The sequence below is a fragment of the Manduca sexta genome, chromosome 17 (genome assembly GCF_014839805.1).
Source record: "Manduca sexta isolate Smith_Timp_Sample1 chromosome 17, JHU_Msex_v1.0, whole genome shotgun sequence".
Taxonomy (NCBI): domain Eukaryota; kingdom Metazoa; phylum Arthropoda; class Insecta; order Lepidoptera; family Sphingidae; genus Manduca; species Manduca sexta.
In genome coordinates this window covers 5460122-5477579 of record NC_051131.1, presented here as the reverse complement: position 1 = coordinate 5477579, position 17458 = coordinate 5460122, and the positions used below count along the sequence as shown (strand labels likewise).

The window sequence follows — 17458 nt, the reverse complement described above, 5'->3', positions numbered from 1 at the left end:
AAGCTCTTGATGTAAAGTACGTAGCTCTTGATGTAAGTCATTATTACGAATGATAAATGATATGTTATTTTATGTTATAGATAAACTATTAAGGAAAATTATTATACTAGAGATTTTCTAACAATCAACTAAACCATGTTTTAAACTGTTTTGTTGACAACAAAACAAATATAAAAAAATGAGTACTTGTCACAATAACAGAAAATGACTTATGGAAAAGTATTGGAAGTAGAGGGTTTGTGAAATATTTATTTACTAATAATTTTATTTTTAGAGCCTTGTACAATGAATAAGAAGGAAGCAGCAACTTTCTTATTTACTATAGCAAAGGAAATAAAACGTTCATTTGAGAGCCCCGTCATACTCGTCACAAGAAAAGACTATGGTGAGGACATATTTAACTCGCTTATTGAAATGCGCACTGCTTTGTTGCAACAAGCAGCGCCAGCTAGAGTCGCAGATATTATTAACAACTTCCACGTGGGGTGGCTTCAAGCAGTACAAGATATAGAAAAAAATAAAAAACGAGTGAAAGATACACCAAGAGATATATTCTTAAAAGCTATAGAATTTACAAGGGAATGTATGAATAACAGACACAAAAATTTCCAAAAGTTCATTGATCAGTTACAACTGAACATGACTACAGAAGAAATAACGTTAATTCAAACAGACCTTGCAATAATAGGCGACTTGCGCGATATTGTGAACGCTACTCTCATAGAGAAACTAAAATATCTCCGTAATCTAGCGGACTCAACAGAATTCTGTTCCAAAATAAATGACGAAATAGAGGAACTCTTGAATTGGTTAGATAGGTTGAACGATCACCTTGCAATTCAATTCTGCAAAGTTCTTAACTTACGAGTGCCACAATTTTCTAGCGATTTAACAAAAACGTTGCAAGACATTGTAGATGAGGTAGCAGAATCAACAGACCCTAAATCTCAAAAATTAGCTTCTGAAATAATGAGTAAAGGAAAGATATTGGGCTCCATAGTCCGTATAGACAGCGTCAACGATTTAGAGATAAGAAAAGTCATAGAAAAGATTAAAATTCTAGAAAATCGTATTGACCGTCTAAAGAACGAAAATTCTTCAGCTTTGATGGCGCTCCAACATAAAACTTTGTATCTAGAGGAACGATTACAATCACTAGAGAATTTGAAAGAATCCTTGAACAATCTAAGAAATCAAAACAGAAGAACATACGGGGATCTTACACTGTCTCAAAGTAATGAATATCAAATTTTTAATCACATACTGCCTCACAACGAACGTTGTCGTTTAGTCGAACAGTTAGTTAAATTGTGGGACGCCGCAATCGCACCTGGTTGCGATAGAAAATCAATCATATCTATTCTAAGCGCAGCTGATATAAAGGAAGTGTTTTCTGACGATATTGGCCATTTTACAGTTGACAAGTACGGAAGGAAATTATATACCCAAAGCAATGACACTAAATTGTATCAACTAAATGAAAAGAATGAGTTAGTGCCGATGAGGGACGATGACAAACACGTGTTTTTCTATGACGAATGTGGTCGATACTATATCAATGACTTAAGACAACGTATTTACAAAGCTGACGGAAGCGCCAGCGAATATGTACTGCAAAAAGCTGGAGTTTTAGTAAAAGTCAGAGAAGAAATAGATGGTAATGAATATTTCTATGATGAATTGGGTCGTTATTATTTTAACGGTTTTGGAAAACGTATATACCATGAAGAAAATTCTGATACGGAGTACGAACACGACGGCCTCGGTAATCTTGTGAAAATTCGCGATGAATTACCATTTTACAATACTTGTCCTAGAGAACCGATGGTGATGGAAGAAATGAAATATTTGAAGCACGCCATTGGTGTTGCATTGAAAAAATGTTTAGCAGAAGTTGTGTTGCATCAACCACCAGATCCGGTATTATATCTAGCAGAGTGTTTAGAAAAGTACAGAACTAATGTAGAAACAAAACAGAGGAGATCAGTTGAAGAGAAGGAAATGAGGGCAGAAAGAGCTCTGCAACCTCTTCCGACAATTATTTCCCCTGAACGCTCTTACGTGGGGATAGGAGAGGGAGAGGAATTTGATTCTGACTATAATTACACTAGCTATGAGAGCATGAAGTTTTGATATTAATATATTAATGCTTGATAAGTGCTTTTTCCTGTTTTACATGATACGTTTGTTAAATTCGTATTTAGTTAGGTATTTTATATAGGATTTGAAGTTTCAAGGTTGAATAAAAGGATTTAATTATTCAAGCTTCTCTTTGAAACACATAAAATAAAAATACAGTATTAAAATATTATTAATATTTCAAAAATTGTTTATTATTAAAATAGTAATCACTTATTAACATTACATGTCACTTTATTTCTTCTTGAATTTTTTATTTACTCCTTGTTTCGGGTTGCCTTTATCTTTATCACCTTTTATTTGTCCAATCTGCTTTTTCTTTTTATTAAATTTGTTTTTAAGTTTTTTAGATGCCTCAATTTCTACTTTATTTGTTATTTTACCTTCATTCTTGTTCTGTGTTGGATTCTGAGTAGTAGGTGGATTTTTATTTACTTTATTGGGTTTTTTACCTGGACTTTGTTTGGCAGGCTGCTGTGGTTTTGGCGAGTCTTCATTGCCCTTCTTGTCTTTTTTATTCACTTTTGTTGTTTTCTGAGATGTTTGTTCATTTTTGGCGGCACCATTTTGAGAAGTATTTTGTTTACTACCTGCTGTGTCACTATTCTGTTTGTTTTTATTTTTACGATTTCTTTTCTTCTTATTTTTTTTTATTTGTTGATTTTCATTATTTGCTGTTGTTTCAGGTCTGTAAAATAAAAAAAAACATATTAGCTTTAAATAATACATTCTGTGATACTTCAAAATAAAGGTTTTCTTTCTAGCTCATAATAATAAATATAACATTCCAACATTTCCAAAACTTATACAATATTTTTATTTATGTCTCGCTTATCTGTTTATTAAGAGTAATCTTTGAAGCGACCGAGCCAATTTTAACAGGAATATAATATGTATTATTTTCCACAATATTATTCTTTTGTGTGGCTGAAGCCATGTGCAGAAGCTTTCCTAAACATAAACCGCCATCATCAAATATTAATAACCTTTTCTGAATGTCTGGTTTGTTCTTCTTTTTCTGTGGCTCAGTGGTTGGGTTTGTGGATTCAATTGATCTTTTTACACTTGTGTTTTTGATATCTTGCTTGGAATCTGTAGTTACATTTTCCGATTCTGATTCACCATTTTGCGCTGTTTCAGTGGTTTCTTTTTTTTCAGCCTCTTCCTCATCATCTTCGTCTTTGAAAGGTTCAGGCTAAAAATAATTAATTATGTTAATCTTTCTTCTATAGTAGTTTATTAATAGTAAAAAAAACAAAAAATCCGAAATTTGGCAAAGAACAGAAAGATTGTTAATAGCAATATAATTAGCAAATAATACTTACAATAACATTTGAGAATTTTTTAAGCTTTGCAACAAAAAAGCCATCCATATTATGTGTGTGAGGGTAAAATCTTCTTGTCAATTTTAATGAAGGATGAAACCGGTGTTGTCTGTACTTCACAAATCCTTCAGTTCCAAAGTCAAGACCAGTTGGCACTAATTTTACATTCCTTCGTTTTAGTGCATAATTAACTACCCACTCATTTTCTTCAGGCAATATAGAACAAGTAGAATATACGATATAGCCCCCTGTACTAGATTTAGCATTACAGCAATCAATAGCTGCTAACAGGAGCTGTCTTTGCAGGTTAAAACACCTTTGTATGTCTTTCTGATCCTTTGTGGTCTTAACACTAGGGTCTTTAGCGATAACACCAGTACCCGTACAGGGGGCGTCAAGTAGGACCCTGTCAAAACCTTTGATCACGTCGGGGAATTGTCGTCCATCATAGTTACACACAACAGCATTTACAACTCCAAGTCTATGGAAATTACCGACAACTGCTTTTGTTCTTTCTTTGTTAGCATCATTGGCAAAGAGAGCTCCAGTATTTTTCATTATTGCAGCAATATGTGACGCTTTACCACCTGGAGCAGCACACATGTCTAAAATCCTTTCATTTTCTTGTGGTGCCAATGCCATGACAGGTAAGAAACTTGATGCTCCTTGCAATATGTAATGACCAGCTAAATATTCAGGTGTAGCTCCAATGGGGACTGTGGAGCTATACACTACAAGACCAACTTTACTCCATTTGCCAACAGGGTCTAAATTTACGCCTCTGTTAATCAGTGCCTGTGCCAAGTCACGTCTCCTGGTTTTAAGACTGTTTGTTCGAATAGTAACAGGCCTAGCAATTTCACTAGCTTCCAAAAACTCAACTAGCTCTTGCACTGGGAATATCTGCATCAGCACTTCCATCAAAAACTCATTATAGCTGTAGTATGTACACAAATCTTTAAGTAGTAAATCAGTGTACTCGCATCGTGATCTGCCCTCTTCTTTGAGGCGATTAAAATCTGATAACACTGTGACAACATCTTTAATTCTTTGATGAACATCTTGTAGGCTAGTTGGATTCTCTAGTTCTTCCTCAGATGGAAATGCAAATACATCTTGTTTGGCAATATTTAATTGCATTTCTTCATCTGCAAGCTTTTTTTCTAGTTTTTGCTTTTTCTTGAGTTTAATATTGGCTTTCTCAATAGGTAACATGTCATCATCATCTTTGTCCTCCTCATCATCATCATCTGATTTTTCCTCACTTGAATCAGAATTATAATCCATTTTAGCACTAGCTTGACCTTCGTCCTCTGATGTGACATCACCATTCTCTTGATCTGAATCTTGGAATAAATCATCTAATGTTCCAACCTAAAAATATAATGTAAACATTAAGAAGCTAACACTTAAATATCATAATCCTCTATAATAAAGGTAAATTGACTGCAATATTCTTCATATTAAAATAACAGAAATTTTTACACAATAATTTCCAATGTATCTTTACTGTGTAATTACTGACTTCTATTAAGCCAGAGTAAAAAATTATATGCATAACACCTCTAAGTTTGAGCCTATGCACAATGCAATATTGATTATTGTCATTTAAATTAAACCCTCACTATGATTACCTTATATTTTTCTCCATCAGTTTTAACCCCTTCTTCTTCTTCTTCATCAGCTGCATCTGAATCTTGTTCCATCTCAGATTCTTCATGTCCACTGTCTGCTTCCTCTGACTCAGACTCCTGTTTTTTAGGTTTTGCTTTCTGCTTTGGTTTCAGCCATTGTTTATTGTCATCAGTGAATCCTAAAATTTTTTATAACAGAGAAATTAGTTTTCTTTTTTTAAAATTTACTGCTACTTAATATAACAACAAAAATTCAGAGTGAAAATAACAAAAACAGGATAGTAAATAGGTTTGAGTCTACTGTCAGTCCTGTTGTAAGTGATTAAGTATCTTAGGCTCACAACCCGCAGTGAAACAATTTAATAAATGGTTGATATATTAAAAATAAATTCAGAATTATATAATATATTTGAGAGTTGGTATAACATACCTTTGACATTTTCTTCATCAGAAGCATCAGCAATTTCCTCAGATATGACCTTTTCATTTTGTTTGGCAACATTCTTTTTGGCCAGTTTTAAGGACTTTTTCTTTTCAATTAAATCTGCCTTTTTCTTTGCCCTTTTTGCTGCCCTTTGTTTTTGTCTGTGAGTCAATTTTTTTGTCTCTGTGTCATCCTCCACTGTAACATACATTAATAGGACCTTTCATTTTTTAATATTTATCATTATCTGGATAGGCATAGTATATCCCATCCTATTATATGGGAGCATATATCACATGAAGAATTACAATGATGCAAGTGCAAAAAGCTATTAAAATTATTTTAATACAAATACAATTCCGTGTATTCCACAGATGATATATAATAAATGGTAACTTATTTATAAAAAAAAATCTTAGTATTTGGACATTACAAACTGGATACATTAAAACTAAAAAGATGCAGTGCAAACCGAGTAAATACCCGCGAGACAGGGTGTCTCAATCATTGCCACTACAGTGCCGGCTTGCATTAAGTTTTCGAGGTCATGCTTACACAAAATCCTATGAACAATATTTTGTTAATATGGTCTCAATGAAATGCTTCTTAGCTATGCGTTTCATAAACTTGTTAATGAATAACTTACAGAGTTCCTTTTTAAAAACAGGATCTGGCTGTTTGCGGGCTTTCCTCCCTGGACCTTTTTTAACTTTCTTTGTTTCATCGAATTTGGCTTTCCGACCCATTCTGTGTTAAGTCTTTCGCAAATTGTAGAGTTGTGATACCAAATGAATTATTCAGCATAAAAACAACGTACGTTTTGTTTTAAAAACACGTGCTTTTTGGTTACTCAAACCAATAAACCAAATGTTTCCCACGTTGATTTGTGACAGATGACAGTATACTCTTGACACTGACACCTGGCCTTTTTTATTTATTCCACAGGAATTCAGCTAAGGTCAAAGACTATGCTGCTAGGCTATAAGTAATGACACTTCACCCTATACGGAAAATAAGACTAAAAAATAATGGATATATCAGAATTGTAAGTCTAAGTACCGAAAGTCTTAACCGGAAACATTATTGTTTTTTTTTTTGTCAAATGTATCGCCAATTGTATTGTATTGTAACCTACTACAATAGCGCTAGCGTAGCAAAAGGATATGCCAAATTCATAAGTTTAGTAGTTGAAAATAGAGTAGTGTACAATTGAAAAAAAATATATCTTTGGTGATTAGCGTTATTGTAAAAACCTCCAAAATAACAAAGTGGAGGCCTTGTTTCTTGTTTAATTCAATATTCTATTCTAAAAACTTGGTTCTATCTTGTAAATTGACCCACTTGCTACCGTAGCGCCAACTTAATTTGACTCTTTGACGGATGATTTTTGATACGCAGGAACGGTTAACTTTGCCTTTACCCTCCGTAGTCAATTATCCATTGTATCAGTAATTGTTCTAGTTTATTGGTCTCTGGTAATTGTCAGTGAGTTGACAGATACTGACTCAGGCTGAGTCAGTATCGTGAACCGTCAGTACTTGTCATTTTAGTGGTGTGAGATGTGACTGTTTTCGCAATTTTCAAGAAAAACTAATATGGATTGAATATAAAAAATGTATTTTCAATTACAAATAGAGATCGCCAATTACTTGGACGTCCCTACTTATCTAAAGCATTAACGAGATGGTTCTAATACTAAGTTCAGTAATTGCGAGAAGAATTCCTTTTTTGAATCATGCTTTTTATAGGTAAAATATTTGATTCAAAGGTCAACTAAAACGATGATGCTTCATTAAATTTTAATTTTTTTCTATGTGAATGTAACAGTGACCAAATAATATACCTGATAATAATGTAAAATTTCACTTCCTTAAGTTTTCAGGGTCATTACGTAAATAAACATGAAGACGCATTATGTCAATGCCATGGCTTTGACCAACAAAAACGCACGTTTTTAAACTTTTCTAACTCAAACAAAACCAGAGTATACTGTGGAAGACAGCTAGTTGGGTAAGTGGTACTACTACATTGTCTTACATTTATTGCAAAATATTACGATTAAGATATCCAATATTTATAATCCAATTATAGTAATTTATCCACTAACCAATTCGTGCTCTAAAATTATGCAAATACACATTCTATTTAATAGAATATCCAAATAGGACTTTGGAATATTAGTGGAATTATTAACTTAAGTAACACAACATAACTTAGTAATACATATATAGGATTCAAATCATGTTTTATTTTTTAAAGATAACTAAGTTTTTATTGTACAGATGGCTTTTAAAGATAACTTAATTCTTATTTTTGGTAATGATAATATAAAATTCTTTTACATATCTTATAAATAATTCTTTTATGCAAATTATATAGTATATTAAGAGATTAAATACATTAATATTGTTTTTTATCTTGTATAAAAAAGATAACTCTCTTAATAAAAACAGAGCAAACACGTTTCCACTGAATTTATTCTATTTTTAAATAGCACTTTCTTTGGACTATCCACAATTTTGTCATTGTGCCAAATGCCTCTGTGAACATAAAAACACAGCTCTATATTACACCATGAATGATCATGATTAAATCAATATTAGCTCAAAATTTATATATGATATGGAATGAGATTATGTATACAATATGACGCTAAATTTATGAAAAATAGGTTTAATGTCTACTAGCTTTTGAATAAAATAAAATATGAATTTAAAATTTGCCATAAGTTTTGATAGAAAAGTTATGTAGAGCAGCCATATTGAGAATTGGTCAGTAGAAAATAATTATCTTTATAGTCTGACTGATTATAGACAAGATAACATATACATATAAAGAAATCTAAGAAAATACCACATGAAAATGTATTATTTAATAATTGTTGATTAGGAAGCATAGTGATTAAAAGATATTACTTAATTATTAGAATAAAAATATTTCAACCATTCATATTAATTAACATTAAAAATATTAAATATAGTTTATAAAGGCATACTGTTGCATCATTAAACTATCATCAAAAATGTTAACTAATATAATTTGATTTTCTTCAACAATTCTTCAAACTAGCATTTAAACTATTCAAGTAATATTAAATGGTAACATAATTTTATCACATAATTATTGTAATATTATTGATAAAAAATTACTCATTCTTGGTTTCACCATAGTTCAAGGTATTTTAAGCTTCACTGAAACTTGAAATATCATTAGCATAATTGTGCATTCACTTTGGTTGTTCCTACTTGAAATACTGTTTGACATACAATTAGCATAATTTATTCTTGTAAAATATAAATTAATATTGTATTTTTACTTATTACATACACTTTGCTTGAACTTTTGCATCTCCAACCCTACTTTGCCACTAGACCAAGGAAACAATCTGACAAAGATGTACGGACTATAATTTAAAATATTACTTATTGCAGGTTCACAATGGATCAAATGTTTGAAGTTGTTTCTGATGTAGATAATTATTACAAGTTTCTACCATGGTGCAAAAAATCTATAGTATTAACGAAAACCCCAGATAATTTAAAAGCAGACCTCATCATAGGATTCCCACCAATCAATGAAAGCTATACATCAAATGTTACACTAGTCAGACCACATCTTGTCAAGGCAGAATGCATGGATGGTAAACTTTTCGAACACATGCTTACACTATGGCGTTTTAGTCCTGGACTAAAAAGAGAACAAAAGTCATGTGTAGTGGATTTTCAAATAACATTTGAATTTCGTTCAGCTCTTCATTCCCATTTATCGAATTTATTTTTTGACCAAGTAGCGCGACAAATGGAAGGGGCATTCATAAAAGAAGTTGGTAGACGCTATGGCCCAGCAACAATGCAACCAAGAAATCTTCTACTTAACAATAATGCATTGAAAAGTTGATAATGACTTCCATGTTGTAGTGAAATATAGACCAAATGTATATGACGAAACTGTAAGTGTATTTATTGTGATTACTTTGAGTAAAAATATATTTGTGAATAATTATTTATGAAATTATCATGAAGCAAAGCTGACATGTGTTACTAGGATAAATTAATAAAGGCAAGTTATGAAACATGTTTTTTATTTACATTTGTCCACATTGAGATATTGTTACAGGTATTTTGGGTTTGTTATTCGGACCTGTTGGCACATTTTCTATTTTTCTCATTACAAGTAGCCCATCTATAACTCTACCAAACACCACATGCTTGTTGTCTAAGAAGTTGCACTTAGCACATGTAATAAAAAACTGGCAACCATTGGTGTCTTTTCCACTGTTAGCCATTGATAGTAGTCCCGGGGAATCATGTTTTAACATAAAGTTTTCATCTGCAAATGTGCTACCGCCATAAATACTCATAACTCCAGTCCCATCACCCTGAAAAGGAGTTCAATACAAATATTATAACTTTTTTTGTGTAGTAAAAACGGTATACAAAAGACTGTCCTATTAGGAAATTTTAGCAGCCAAGATATGATAATTATTTAAAAACTACATAACAAGCTTTTTAGGAGTAACATTTTAACTGACAAATTTTTAATTATTTAGGGCATATTCCCAATATATTTTAGAGTTAATGAGGAAAAAAGCAGCTGTAGTAAGTGAAATGTCTGTTACATTCTTTCTAACAAGGCTTCATAAATAAAATATACTTACATTAACAAAATCGCCGCCTTGAATCATGAAATCTTTGATAACTCTATGGAATGTTGCTCCTTTGTAGCCTAGAGGTACTCCATCTCTGCGATACTCTCCTGTACAAAACTCCCTAAAATTCTCACTAGTTTTAGGGACAACATCAGCAAACAGTTCGAATATCATCCGACCAATTTCCTAAAAATTACATAGAGTTATAAAATTAAAATCTAATTTTTCAATTTTGCATATTCTATCCTTATTATTAAATTGGAGACTTACCGTTGTTCCTACAGTTATGTCGAAAAATACAACAGGATTGTTTGGATTTCTTAACTGAGATTGTATCTGATTCCACGTAGGCATTGTGTGTTACGATTAAAGTAAAATTATTATGATTTGTTATTAAAATTGTATGTATCCCTAAAATCCTAACCTATGATTACTATGTAATCTCTCACACACCAAACATAGTATTGTAAATTTTCCGTATCTAGTATTTTGTTATTTAGACACCAAGTTTCAGAAGACCCTCTAGCAAAATTACAGGATTCCCATAAAATTAATAGAAAATTTATTAAAAACTGCAACTTTGTTTGTTATTTTTCCGTATTATCGTTTGAAAGCCTTAGCCAATCAGGTTTGCCAGTATATTTATAACATTTGTACAGTCACACCAACAAAATTAAAATGACGATGCGTATAAAAATTATACAACACATTCGCAATAAAAAAAAATGTAATTATTTATTATTACAAGTTATAGTTTTATTTGGCGTCTAGACTCTAGGGATATTGAAATAAAAGTGAGTTTCAAGCATACAAAAGTATCGTCACTCATCTACAGTACTTGTATCCAATTATATAATTTAGTAACCCTCAATGTGTGTACCAGTGTTGCCAGGGCCCTTGAGTCGTAAGTTACGTTTCGTTTCCTGAAATGTTACATTTTTGCTGCAAAAGTTACATTATTGTTTTTTTTTTTCAATTTACGCGTTTTTGGGTAAATAATTTTAAGACCCGCCAGTATTAGGTGCATTCAATTTGAATGCGTTGAATAGAAATGCGTTCGTAAACTGTTAACAATAAAAAAGTTGTATTACAAATATCGTTGTTCTCAAAAGTTACGAAAATTGCCTTAAATATAAAAATTACTTACATGTTATGCGAGGGAGTCAAAAGTAACGAAAAATGTAAGAAATGTAACCTTCTGGCAACACTGGTGTGTACCAACCATTGGTACCAACATACGATTTCAAAAATTACAGATAAAAAAATGTTTGACCATAGTTTATAATCTTAGTTGCCAACCTAATTGAAAGCGGAAAGGCATATCTTCAAAACTAGAATTTGGGGTAACTCTGTTTACAGTTTGAGGAAATATAGACAATCACCTAGCAATACTTCATCGTATATCTATATATATAAAAATCAATTGCTGTTCGTTAGTCTCGCTAAAACTCGAGAACGGCTGAACGGATTTATCTTATCTTGATCTTGAATTATTCGTGGAGGTCTAGGGAAGATTTAAAAGGTGAGAAAAAATTCGAATAATTGCCGGGAAAATCCTCAAAACAGCATTTTTCTATTTCCCATACAAACGTTTTCTAACTAATACGTAGAGTCAATTTGTAATTTATTACCGCTGCATAAAGTTCAAATTCGCGTGCGCGTTGGAGGATCTAATATCGCGTTCTGAAACTCAACAAAAGTGAAAGTGAATCGCGAACGCGACAAAATTGCATAGTCTCAAAATACATAGTACATAAATAGTGGTCGGCTTCGAGAAACTCAATTTTAGCTAACTTCAGTTGTTAATCTGTCCGATTATTTTTTAATAAGACTATATAGAAATCGAAAGATAAATCTTAAGTTTTATCACAAATTAAATTATGAATCTTAAGTTAAATTTCTGAACGCAATCATAATATTTGACATTAGATTTGACAACCAACTAATATGTCAATCCATCCTGTCGCATTTCAGAGCACGGAAAAAAGTATTATTACGATATTATATCTATCTTTGTGGTTACGTGCGCGAGAACTTTCTTTACTTTGGTGATCCTTTGTGATAGTGACATTCCAAGTAATGTGCTCTTTTTTGTGATAGTGACACTTTACTGCTAAATGAGCGGGAAATTTTCTCAATTTGATTAATTACAATTTACGATGCCGAGGAGAAGACGACCTGACTTAGGTCGTCGTAGTCAATCAAATGTGCGAAGAGCTACCTCACGTGCTAACCGCACTGATGACCAGAGACAGACAGATCAAGAAAATAGTCGTATTGCTATGTCAGAATTGCGTTCTTTAGTGAGTGACAATGTAGGAGATAGGCTAAATTATTTATTCAATAAATGCTTTTTTATTAAATACGGATTCGATTTGTTTGTTTTAAAATCATTTTATACAAAAGATTAGGTCTTTTATTTATCCATGAGGTAGTATGAAGTCTGCCGGGTCAGCTAGTATTATATAATTATACTAGTATTCAGAACCGTAAGATACGTAAAAAAATAACTGACTGCGTTTCATTTTGAGACATACGTAAGACTAGGTAGTATGGTCGAAAGACTATAGCTTATCCTCTAAGGACGAATTAAAAAAAAATCATTTTGACACTGACAATTGACAACTTCGCTTATTAGCACATTAGCACTGATTAGCACTAGTAGTTAGTACTTAGTACTTACTTTTCCATGTATATTATAATTCTCTTTGCACTTATTAGTCTAGTATACTGGTGTCAAGTATCAATTAAACAAAGAGCTGCAGAGCATTTCTGAATGGCAGCCATAATATAAAAGCAGAAGTATTACATATTACATTGGCAGAATTGTCGTAAAACCTAGTAAAAACGGTACAACTAATCAAAACGAATTGGATTGTCGGAGTATCTTTTTATCTCGTGTAAATTGTTACTTTTTGGCTGTCGTTGTTTGGTTACTTATAGTTATTCGGAGCCCTATAATATTAATAGAAATAACCCAACACTGGCTCCATGGGAGTACAGCGATATGTCATCTAGACGAGTCCTGAGGACTTGCGTATTTATAAATTGATGATATATTACTAATAAGCATGGATAAAGAAGACAACATAGATTATTATGAAATATTGCAGTGTGATAGAAATGCTACAATTGAAGAACTAAAGAAGAACTACCAACAACTTGCATTAACTTTGCATCCCGATAAAAATCTTGGTGATAAGAATGCAGAAACCTTTCTATTAGTGCAAAAAGCTTGGTCAGTCCTCAGAGACCCGCAGAGTCGACGGCAGTATGACGCAACTCTGAATTTACAAGAGAATATTGAACCTTTATTGTATGAAACAGTTTTATTGTCGGACATGTGCTTTGATGAAGACAATAATGTGTACACATATGACTGTAGGTGTGGCGGCATCTACTTATTAGATGCAGAAGAATTCTTCACGTCTAACATTGTTATAGGATGTGATGAATGTTCATTTTCTATTCAGATTAATAGATAAAAACAATTTTTCTCTTTTGTTATATTGTTTGTATCACATTTTGTTACTTTATACTTCTATTTTTTTTTGTTGTGTTTTATATTAGAAAATTTAACAAACTGCCTAATCTTGATTATAAGGTAATGCAACTCCAGTAAAATTAAAAAAAAATTGTAACCCATTTCTTTCACGATTATATTTGTTTATTGCAATATTGCAATGTTCAATAATGTAAATAAATATTACTTGATCATTTAAATATTACATGTAACATAAAATCTCATTATTTAAGAATAACTGTATATATGTAATATCTCAGTAAGTATATTTTTAATCTACTTATTTCTTTTGGCATGGATATACCTAGCCAACATTAAATTTGAACATAAACACAAACAGAACAGAAAATTCAAGTCTTATTGTATGTTCTGTTACATATTTTTGCATATTCCAAGTTTTTTTTAATATTTAATTTATAGACATGGAAAATATATGATTTTAGTATATGTACAGATGTAAATATAATCATACTTGTCTGCAATTAGCATGAATTTTTATAGGGAAGTCCTAATTTTGTTACCCAGGTTCCTTTACTGTAAATATAATTAATGTTTATTTAACATTTCTTTTTTATTTCAATTGATAATTTTATTGCGTAATTGCCTCATATAAGATCATACTTTCATGTTACAATTGGTTATTCTTGTAAGTCAAGTAAATGGTGCTAGACTCTATGACCATTTACATTCCATACTCTAGCACATTGATTCCCAAAGTGGTCCAGGTGGACTCCCAGGGGTCCATGGGAGACTTAATGGGGGATATGTTGGCATGACCAAAAAATATCTGGTTTGATAGTAAAATACTAAAATGTTGGCATGACTACACCTACCAATGAAGGTAAATAATATTGTTAGGGGTCGTAAGGCACAGGGACGCCAACTATAACCAGCTTTATGTATAAGCATAGATTGTTATAACTTTACGTCTTTAGTTATTGACTTTTATGCCATTACATTTGGATTGGGGTATAAAATAATCCAGAAGCTGTTATAATAATACCATTTATTTTGTGGTTAGAGCTATTATATAAATACATATATTATGTTGATAGAATTCATTATCTTTATGGTTAACTAATAAAATGAATCACTATAAAATTAACAGACTATGTTTATGGTAAAATTTTGTACAATTCTCAATGATACATATAATTCACATTGGAAGTAAAAGGACAATAATTAAGGAATAAATAAGACAGGCACTAGCAAGATTTCAACGTTTTAAGTGATTCCATTTTTAAATATTTCATACTTTCTAGAAGATCTAAACTATCACATATTATGCAAATTATAACTTTGTATGATTTCTCATTTTACAATACTTTATTGGCAAGATATTAAAAAAAAAATATAGGTACCTACATCCATAAATTCTTTGCAAGTTTATAGAGAGTGAAGAGATAGAGAGATAATATATTGCCAAAGTCGAGGAAATATTAAGCAATTTGCCATACTACATTTAATAGCAAACTGGCCATTTTATATTGTACGAACCACCTCATGCGATGCTCTTCAAACACGGCAGGGTAGCAGTCACATCTCACATAACATCAGCAATATCTTTCACAGGCACTCATTGAGATTACAATCTTATTAGATTACCAATTATTATGTGCTTAGACACATTTAATTTATAATTATAGGCATACACAATATATATACATGTGCACACATTTGTACTTTACAATAAGATCCACATAAATATGCAATTAGAGTCCAATAAGGCAGTCATGTGGCTTACACACTCTGCAAGCGTTCGCTTTCCCGTTTTGTTTAAACCTCTGCACCAAACATCAGCACAGTCTCACTTTGTTCACACATCTGTCCATGAAATTCTTCTTCCTCTTTGTTTGCGTGGCGGCGTCTAAGGGTGTAGGCAAAGAAAGTGGTGTGTGCGACTCCTCTGCTTCCAATATACCTTCACAGCTACGGCATCGGCGCGAAGTTTTCTCCACTTCGTTTGTGTCTAACCTATCGCTACTTTCGGACAACCTTTCCGGTAAGCTGTATAGTGATTTCTCAGGAGAAGCGTTCTTAGATGTGTTACTACTACTAGATAATTGTTCACAGCTTTGTGAGGATGCAGGCGAAGCTTTATCAAGGGACGATTGGCGGCTTCTTCGTGGTCTAAAATTCAAAGAACATCAGTTAGTCAATATAAATACAAATATATGCGTATTATAGTTTAGTAATAGTAATTACAATTTTAATTTATTTCGGATTAATTAAGTTTCGGTGTCATATTATACGTATGTTTGAAGTGCTCGGTAGCGTAGTTGCAAATGGAATAGGCTGCGAGACGAAAGGACCATCAGGTTCAAATATTAAAAGCCTCTGACTTCTAAATTATGTGTGTATTCAACGGTTCTAAACATTAGCAACTACCCACTAAACAGAGAAAGGCTTTGTTTCTGTCATTTAAACAATTTTGCAAGTATTACCTAACAGGTGGCAGTGTGTGTATGAGCGGCTCTAGTCAATCCGTTTTGTCGCTGCCCCGGCTCTCACAGGAGGCCATCCGTTGGTAGTTAGGTGGGCCGCGGCCGATGGCGCCGGTGCCAGGCGTCGGCACCTCGCCGCGGCCCCGCAATGGTCCTTCCAAACGATTTGCAAGGTTTGATTTGCCTCGAAGGAAACTGGAAGTGATAGAGGGATATAAATTTTATTTTTAAATAACTGCTAGAGTTTTTTATTGGATGTTCGGAGTTAGATCTCCATAGAACAAAACGCAATTTTATAGAAGTGTATTTCTTTAGGAATCTCCTACTGCATTTTTCTGACAACTTCTTAAGCTGGCTATGGTAACAATACATTATGTACGGGAAATTAGAAGTAATTAGGTACCTCTCTAGTTTTTCGACGCAAGCATCTTGGTAATCGTGGATCCACCTGACACCGTTGAAGTGACACACGGCCCGCATGTCTTCGGGAAGCTCTTCAGCTTTCGGCCATTCGAAATTGTCGATAATCGGCACAATATTGCATTGAGATTGCAACGCCGCTACTATTTCCTGCAATAAAATATTTTATTTGTTTACTACATGTTTTACATAGTGCTAAAGATGTATTTTTATTCAATAAAATTAGCAAGCAATATATCTATTTCACGATTATTGTTCTCTACGTTTTACATTTACATTTATATTTGAATACCGATAAAAAGCTTTGAGTTATTAAATACGATTATATTCAAATATTACTCACTCGATGAACCCAGTCTTTCCTTTCATGGTCGTTTTTGCATCTATCCAATGCATTCGGCGTGAGGACCAACAAAAAATGTTTTGCCTGCCTTATACTCTGTAGCAGGTTGTTGTCAAACTTGCCAGCTTCCAGCCGCTCCACGTCGATAAACACCGTGAAGCCTCGCAATTGCAAGTGCACCTTCAGTAGACTGGCCAGCTGAGATCCATTAGATCTTCTATAACTAACGAATACGTCCAAATTCTTCTCCATATTTTCTTCGCCTTTACTTGGCAAACTGCTCTCATAAGCTGCAATAACAGAATATCGATAAAATTTCTTGGTCTATATTTCGGTGCCAAGCTAACTCGAGTTTTAGTGGAGTTTTATATTTAGATATTAATTTACTTTTGCCTCCATTTAGCTATAAATCATTCATGCTAGTACGCATGTTTACATTTCCGCGTAATAAAAACTAAAATAGGTGGCATGCATGAGTTTACTGAAACATGGGTTCTGATTTAAGATTCTTTATATATATATCAGCTAACAACATTAAGTACAGAATTTTGTCATGGA

General features: G+C 32.6%; 5 protein-coding genes across 9 annotated transcripts in view; 2 read left to right on the top strand and 3 right to left on the bottom strand.

The window, feature by feature from the left end:
- Positions 1-2300: 2300 nt before the first annotated feature.
- Positions 2301-6436, bottom strand: LOC115454836 (25S rRNA (cytosine-C(5))-methyltransferase nop2). Its single transcript, XM_030183551.1, has 6 exons — positions 6169-6436; positions 5529-5720; positions 5099-5277; positions 3465-4838; positions 3126-3334; positions 2301-2827 (listed from the first exon to the last, which is right to left on the bottom strand). The coding sequence occupies exons 1-6, from the start codon at positions 6266-6268 to the stop codon at positions 2374-2376; spliced, it is 2508 nt and encodes an 835-aa protein (XP_030039411.1). The 5' UTR covers positions 6269-6436; the 3' UTR covers positions 2301-2373.
- Positions 6437-7004: 568 nt separating this feature from the next.
- Positions 7005-9594, top strand: LOC115454359 (coenzyme Q-binding protein COQ10 homolog A, mitochondrial). Its single transcript, XM_030183098.2, has 3 exons — positions 7005-7270; positions 7398-7532; positions 8954-9594. The coding sequence occupies exons 1-3, from the start codon at positions 7206-7208 to the stop codon at positions 9417-9419; spliced, it is 666 nt and encodes a 221-aa protein (XP_030038958.1). The 5' UTR covers positions 7005-7205; the 3' UTR covers positions 9420-9594.
- LOC115454368 (peptidyl-prolyl cis-trans isomerase H) lies at positions 9587-10909 on the bottom strand. The gene is made up of 3 exons (XM_030183110.2): positions 10441-10909; positions 10180-10356; positions 9587-9900 (listed from the first exon to the last, which is right to left on the bottom strand). The coding sequence occupies exons 1-3, from the start codon at positions 10522-10524 to the stop codon at positions 9607-9609; spliced, it is 555 nt and encodes a 184-aa protein (XP_030038970.1). The 5' UTR covers positions 10525-10909; the 3' UTR covers positions 9587-9606.
- Positions 10910-13241: 2332 nt separating this feature from the next.
- On the top strand, positions 13242-13655 carry LOC115454578 (DPH4 homolog). Its single transcript, XM_030183309.1, has one exon. The coding sequence runs from the start codon at positions 13242-13244 to the stop codon at positions 13653-13655; it is 414 nt and encodes a 137-aa protein (XP_030039169.1).
- A 1027-nt stretch (positions 13656-14682) lies between these two features.
- LOC115454008 (NAD(+) hydrolase sarm1) overlaps positions 14683-17458 on the bottom strand; it is an 81199-nt gene continuing 78423 nt past the window's right edge. For 3 of the 5 annotated variants that reach the window (XM_030182753.2, XM_030182774.2, XM_030182781.2), the window contains 4 exons: positions 16901-17190; positions 16541-16707; positions 16138-16332; positions 14683-15823 (listed from right to left, as the gene is read on the bottom strand). In XM_030182753.2, the coding sequence (XP_030038613.1) occupies positions 16173-16332; positions 16541-16707; positions 16901-17190 (617 nt within the window). In that variant the 3' untranslated portion in view covers positions 14683-15823; positions 16138-16172. The remainder of the gene's footprint in view (positions 15824-16137; positions 16333-16540; positions 16708-16900; positions 17191-17458) is intronic. The other 2 variants (XM_030182767.2, XM_030182760.2) reach the window with 1 other exon arrangement.

Coding starts and splice junctions, on each gene's coding strand:
- LOC115454836 (XM_030183551.1), bottom strand. CDS start 6,268: ATGGGTCGGAAAGCCAAATTCGATGAAACAAAGAAAGTTAAAAAAGGT. Junction 5,278..5,528: donor TGATGAAGAAAATGTCAAAG/GTATGTTATACC, acceptor AAAAAATTTTAG/GATTCACTGATGACAATAAA. Junction 4,839..5,098: donor CTGATGGAGAAAAATATAAG/GTAATCATAGTG, acceptor TTATATTTTTAG/GTTGGAACATTAGATGATTT.
- LOC115454359 (XM_030183098.2), top strand. CDS start 7,206: ATGGTTCTAATACTAAGTTCAGTAATTGCGAGAAGAATTCCTTTTTTG. Junction 7,271..7,397: donor TTGAATCATGCTTTTTATAG/GTAAAATATTTG, acceptor CACTTCCTTAAG/TTTTCAGGGTCATTACGTAA. Junction 7,533..8,953: donor TGTGGAAGACAGCTAGTTGG/GTAAGTGGTACT, acceptor TACTTATTGCAG/GTTCACAATGGATCAAATGT.
- LOC115454368 (XM_030183110.2), bottom strand. CDS start 10,524: ATGCCTACGTGGAATCAGATACAATCTCAGTTAAGAAATCCAAACAAT. Junction 10,357..10,440: donor ACATAACTGTAGGAACAACG/GTAAGTCTCCAA, acceptor TGTAATTTTTAG/GAAATTGGTCGGATGATATT. Junction 9,901..10,179: donor AAGGCGGCGATTTTGTTAAT/GTAAGTATATTT, acceptor ACTCCTTTTCAG/GGTGATGGGACTGGAGTTAT.
- LOC115454578 (XM_030183309.1), top strand. CDS start 13,242: ATGGATAAAGAAGACAACATAGATTATTATGAAATATTGCAGTGTGAT.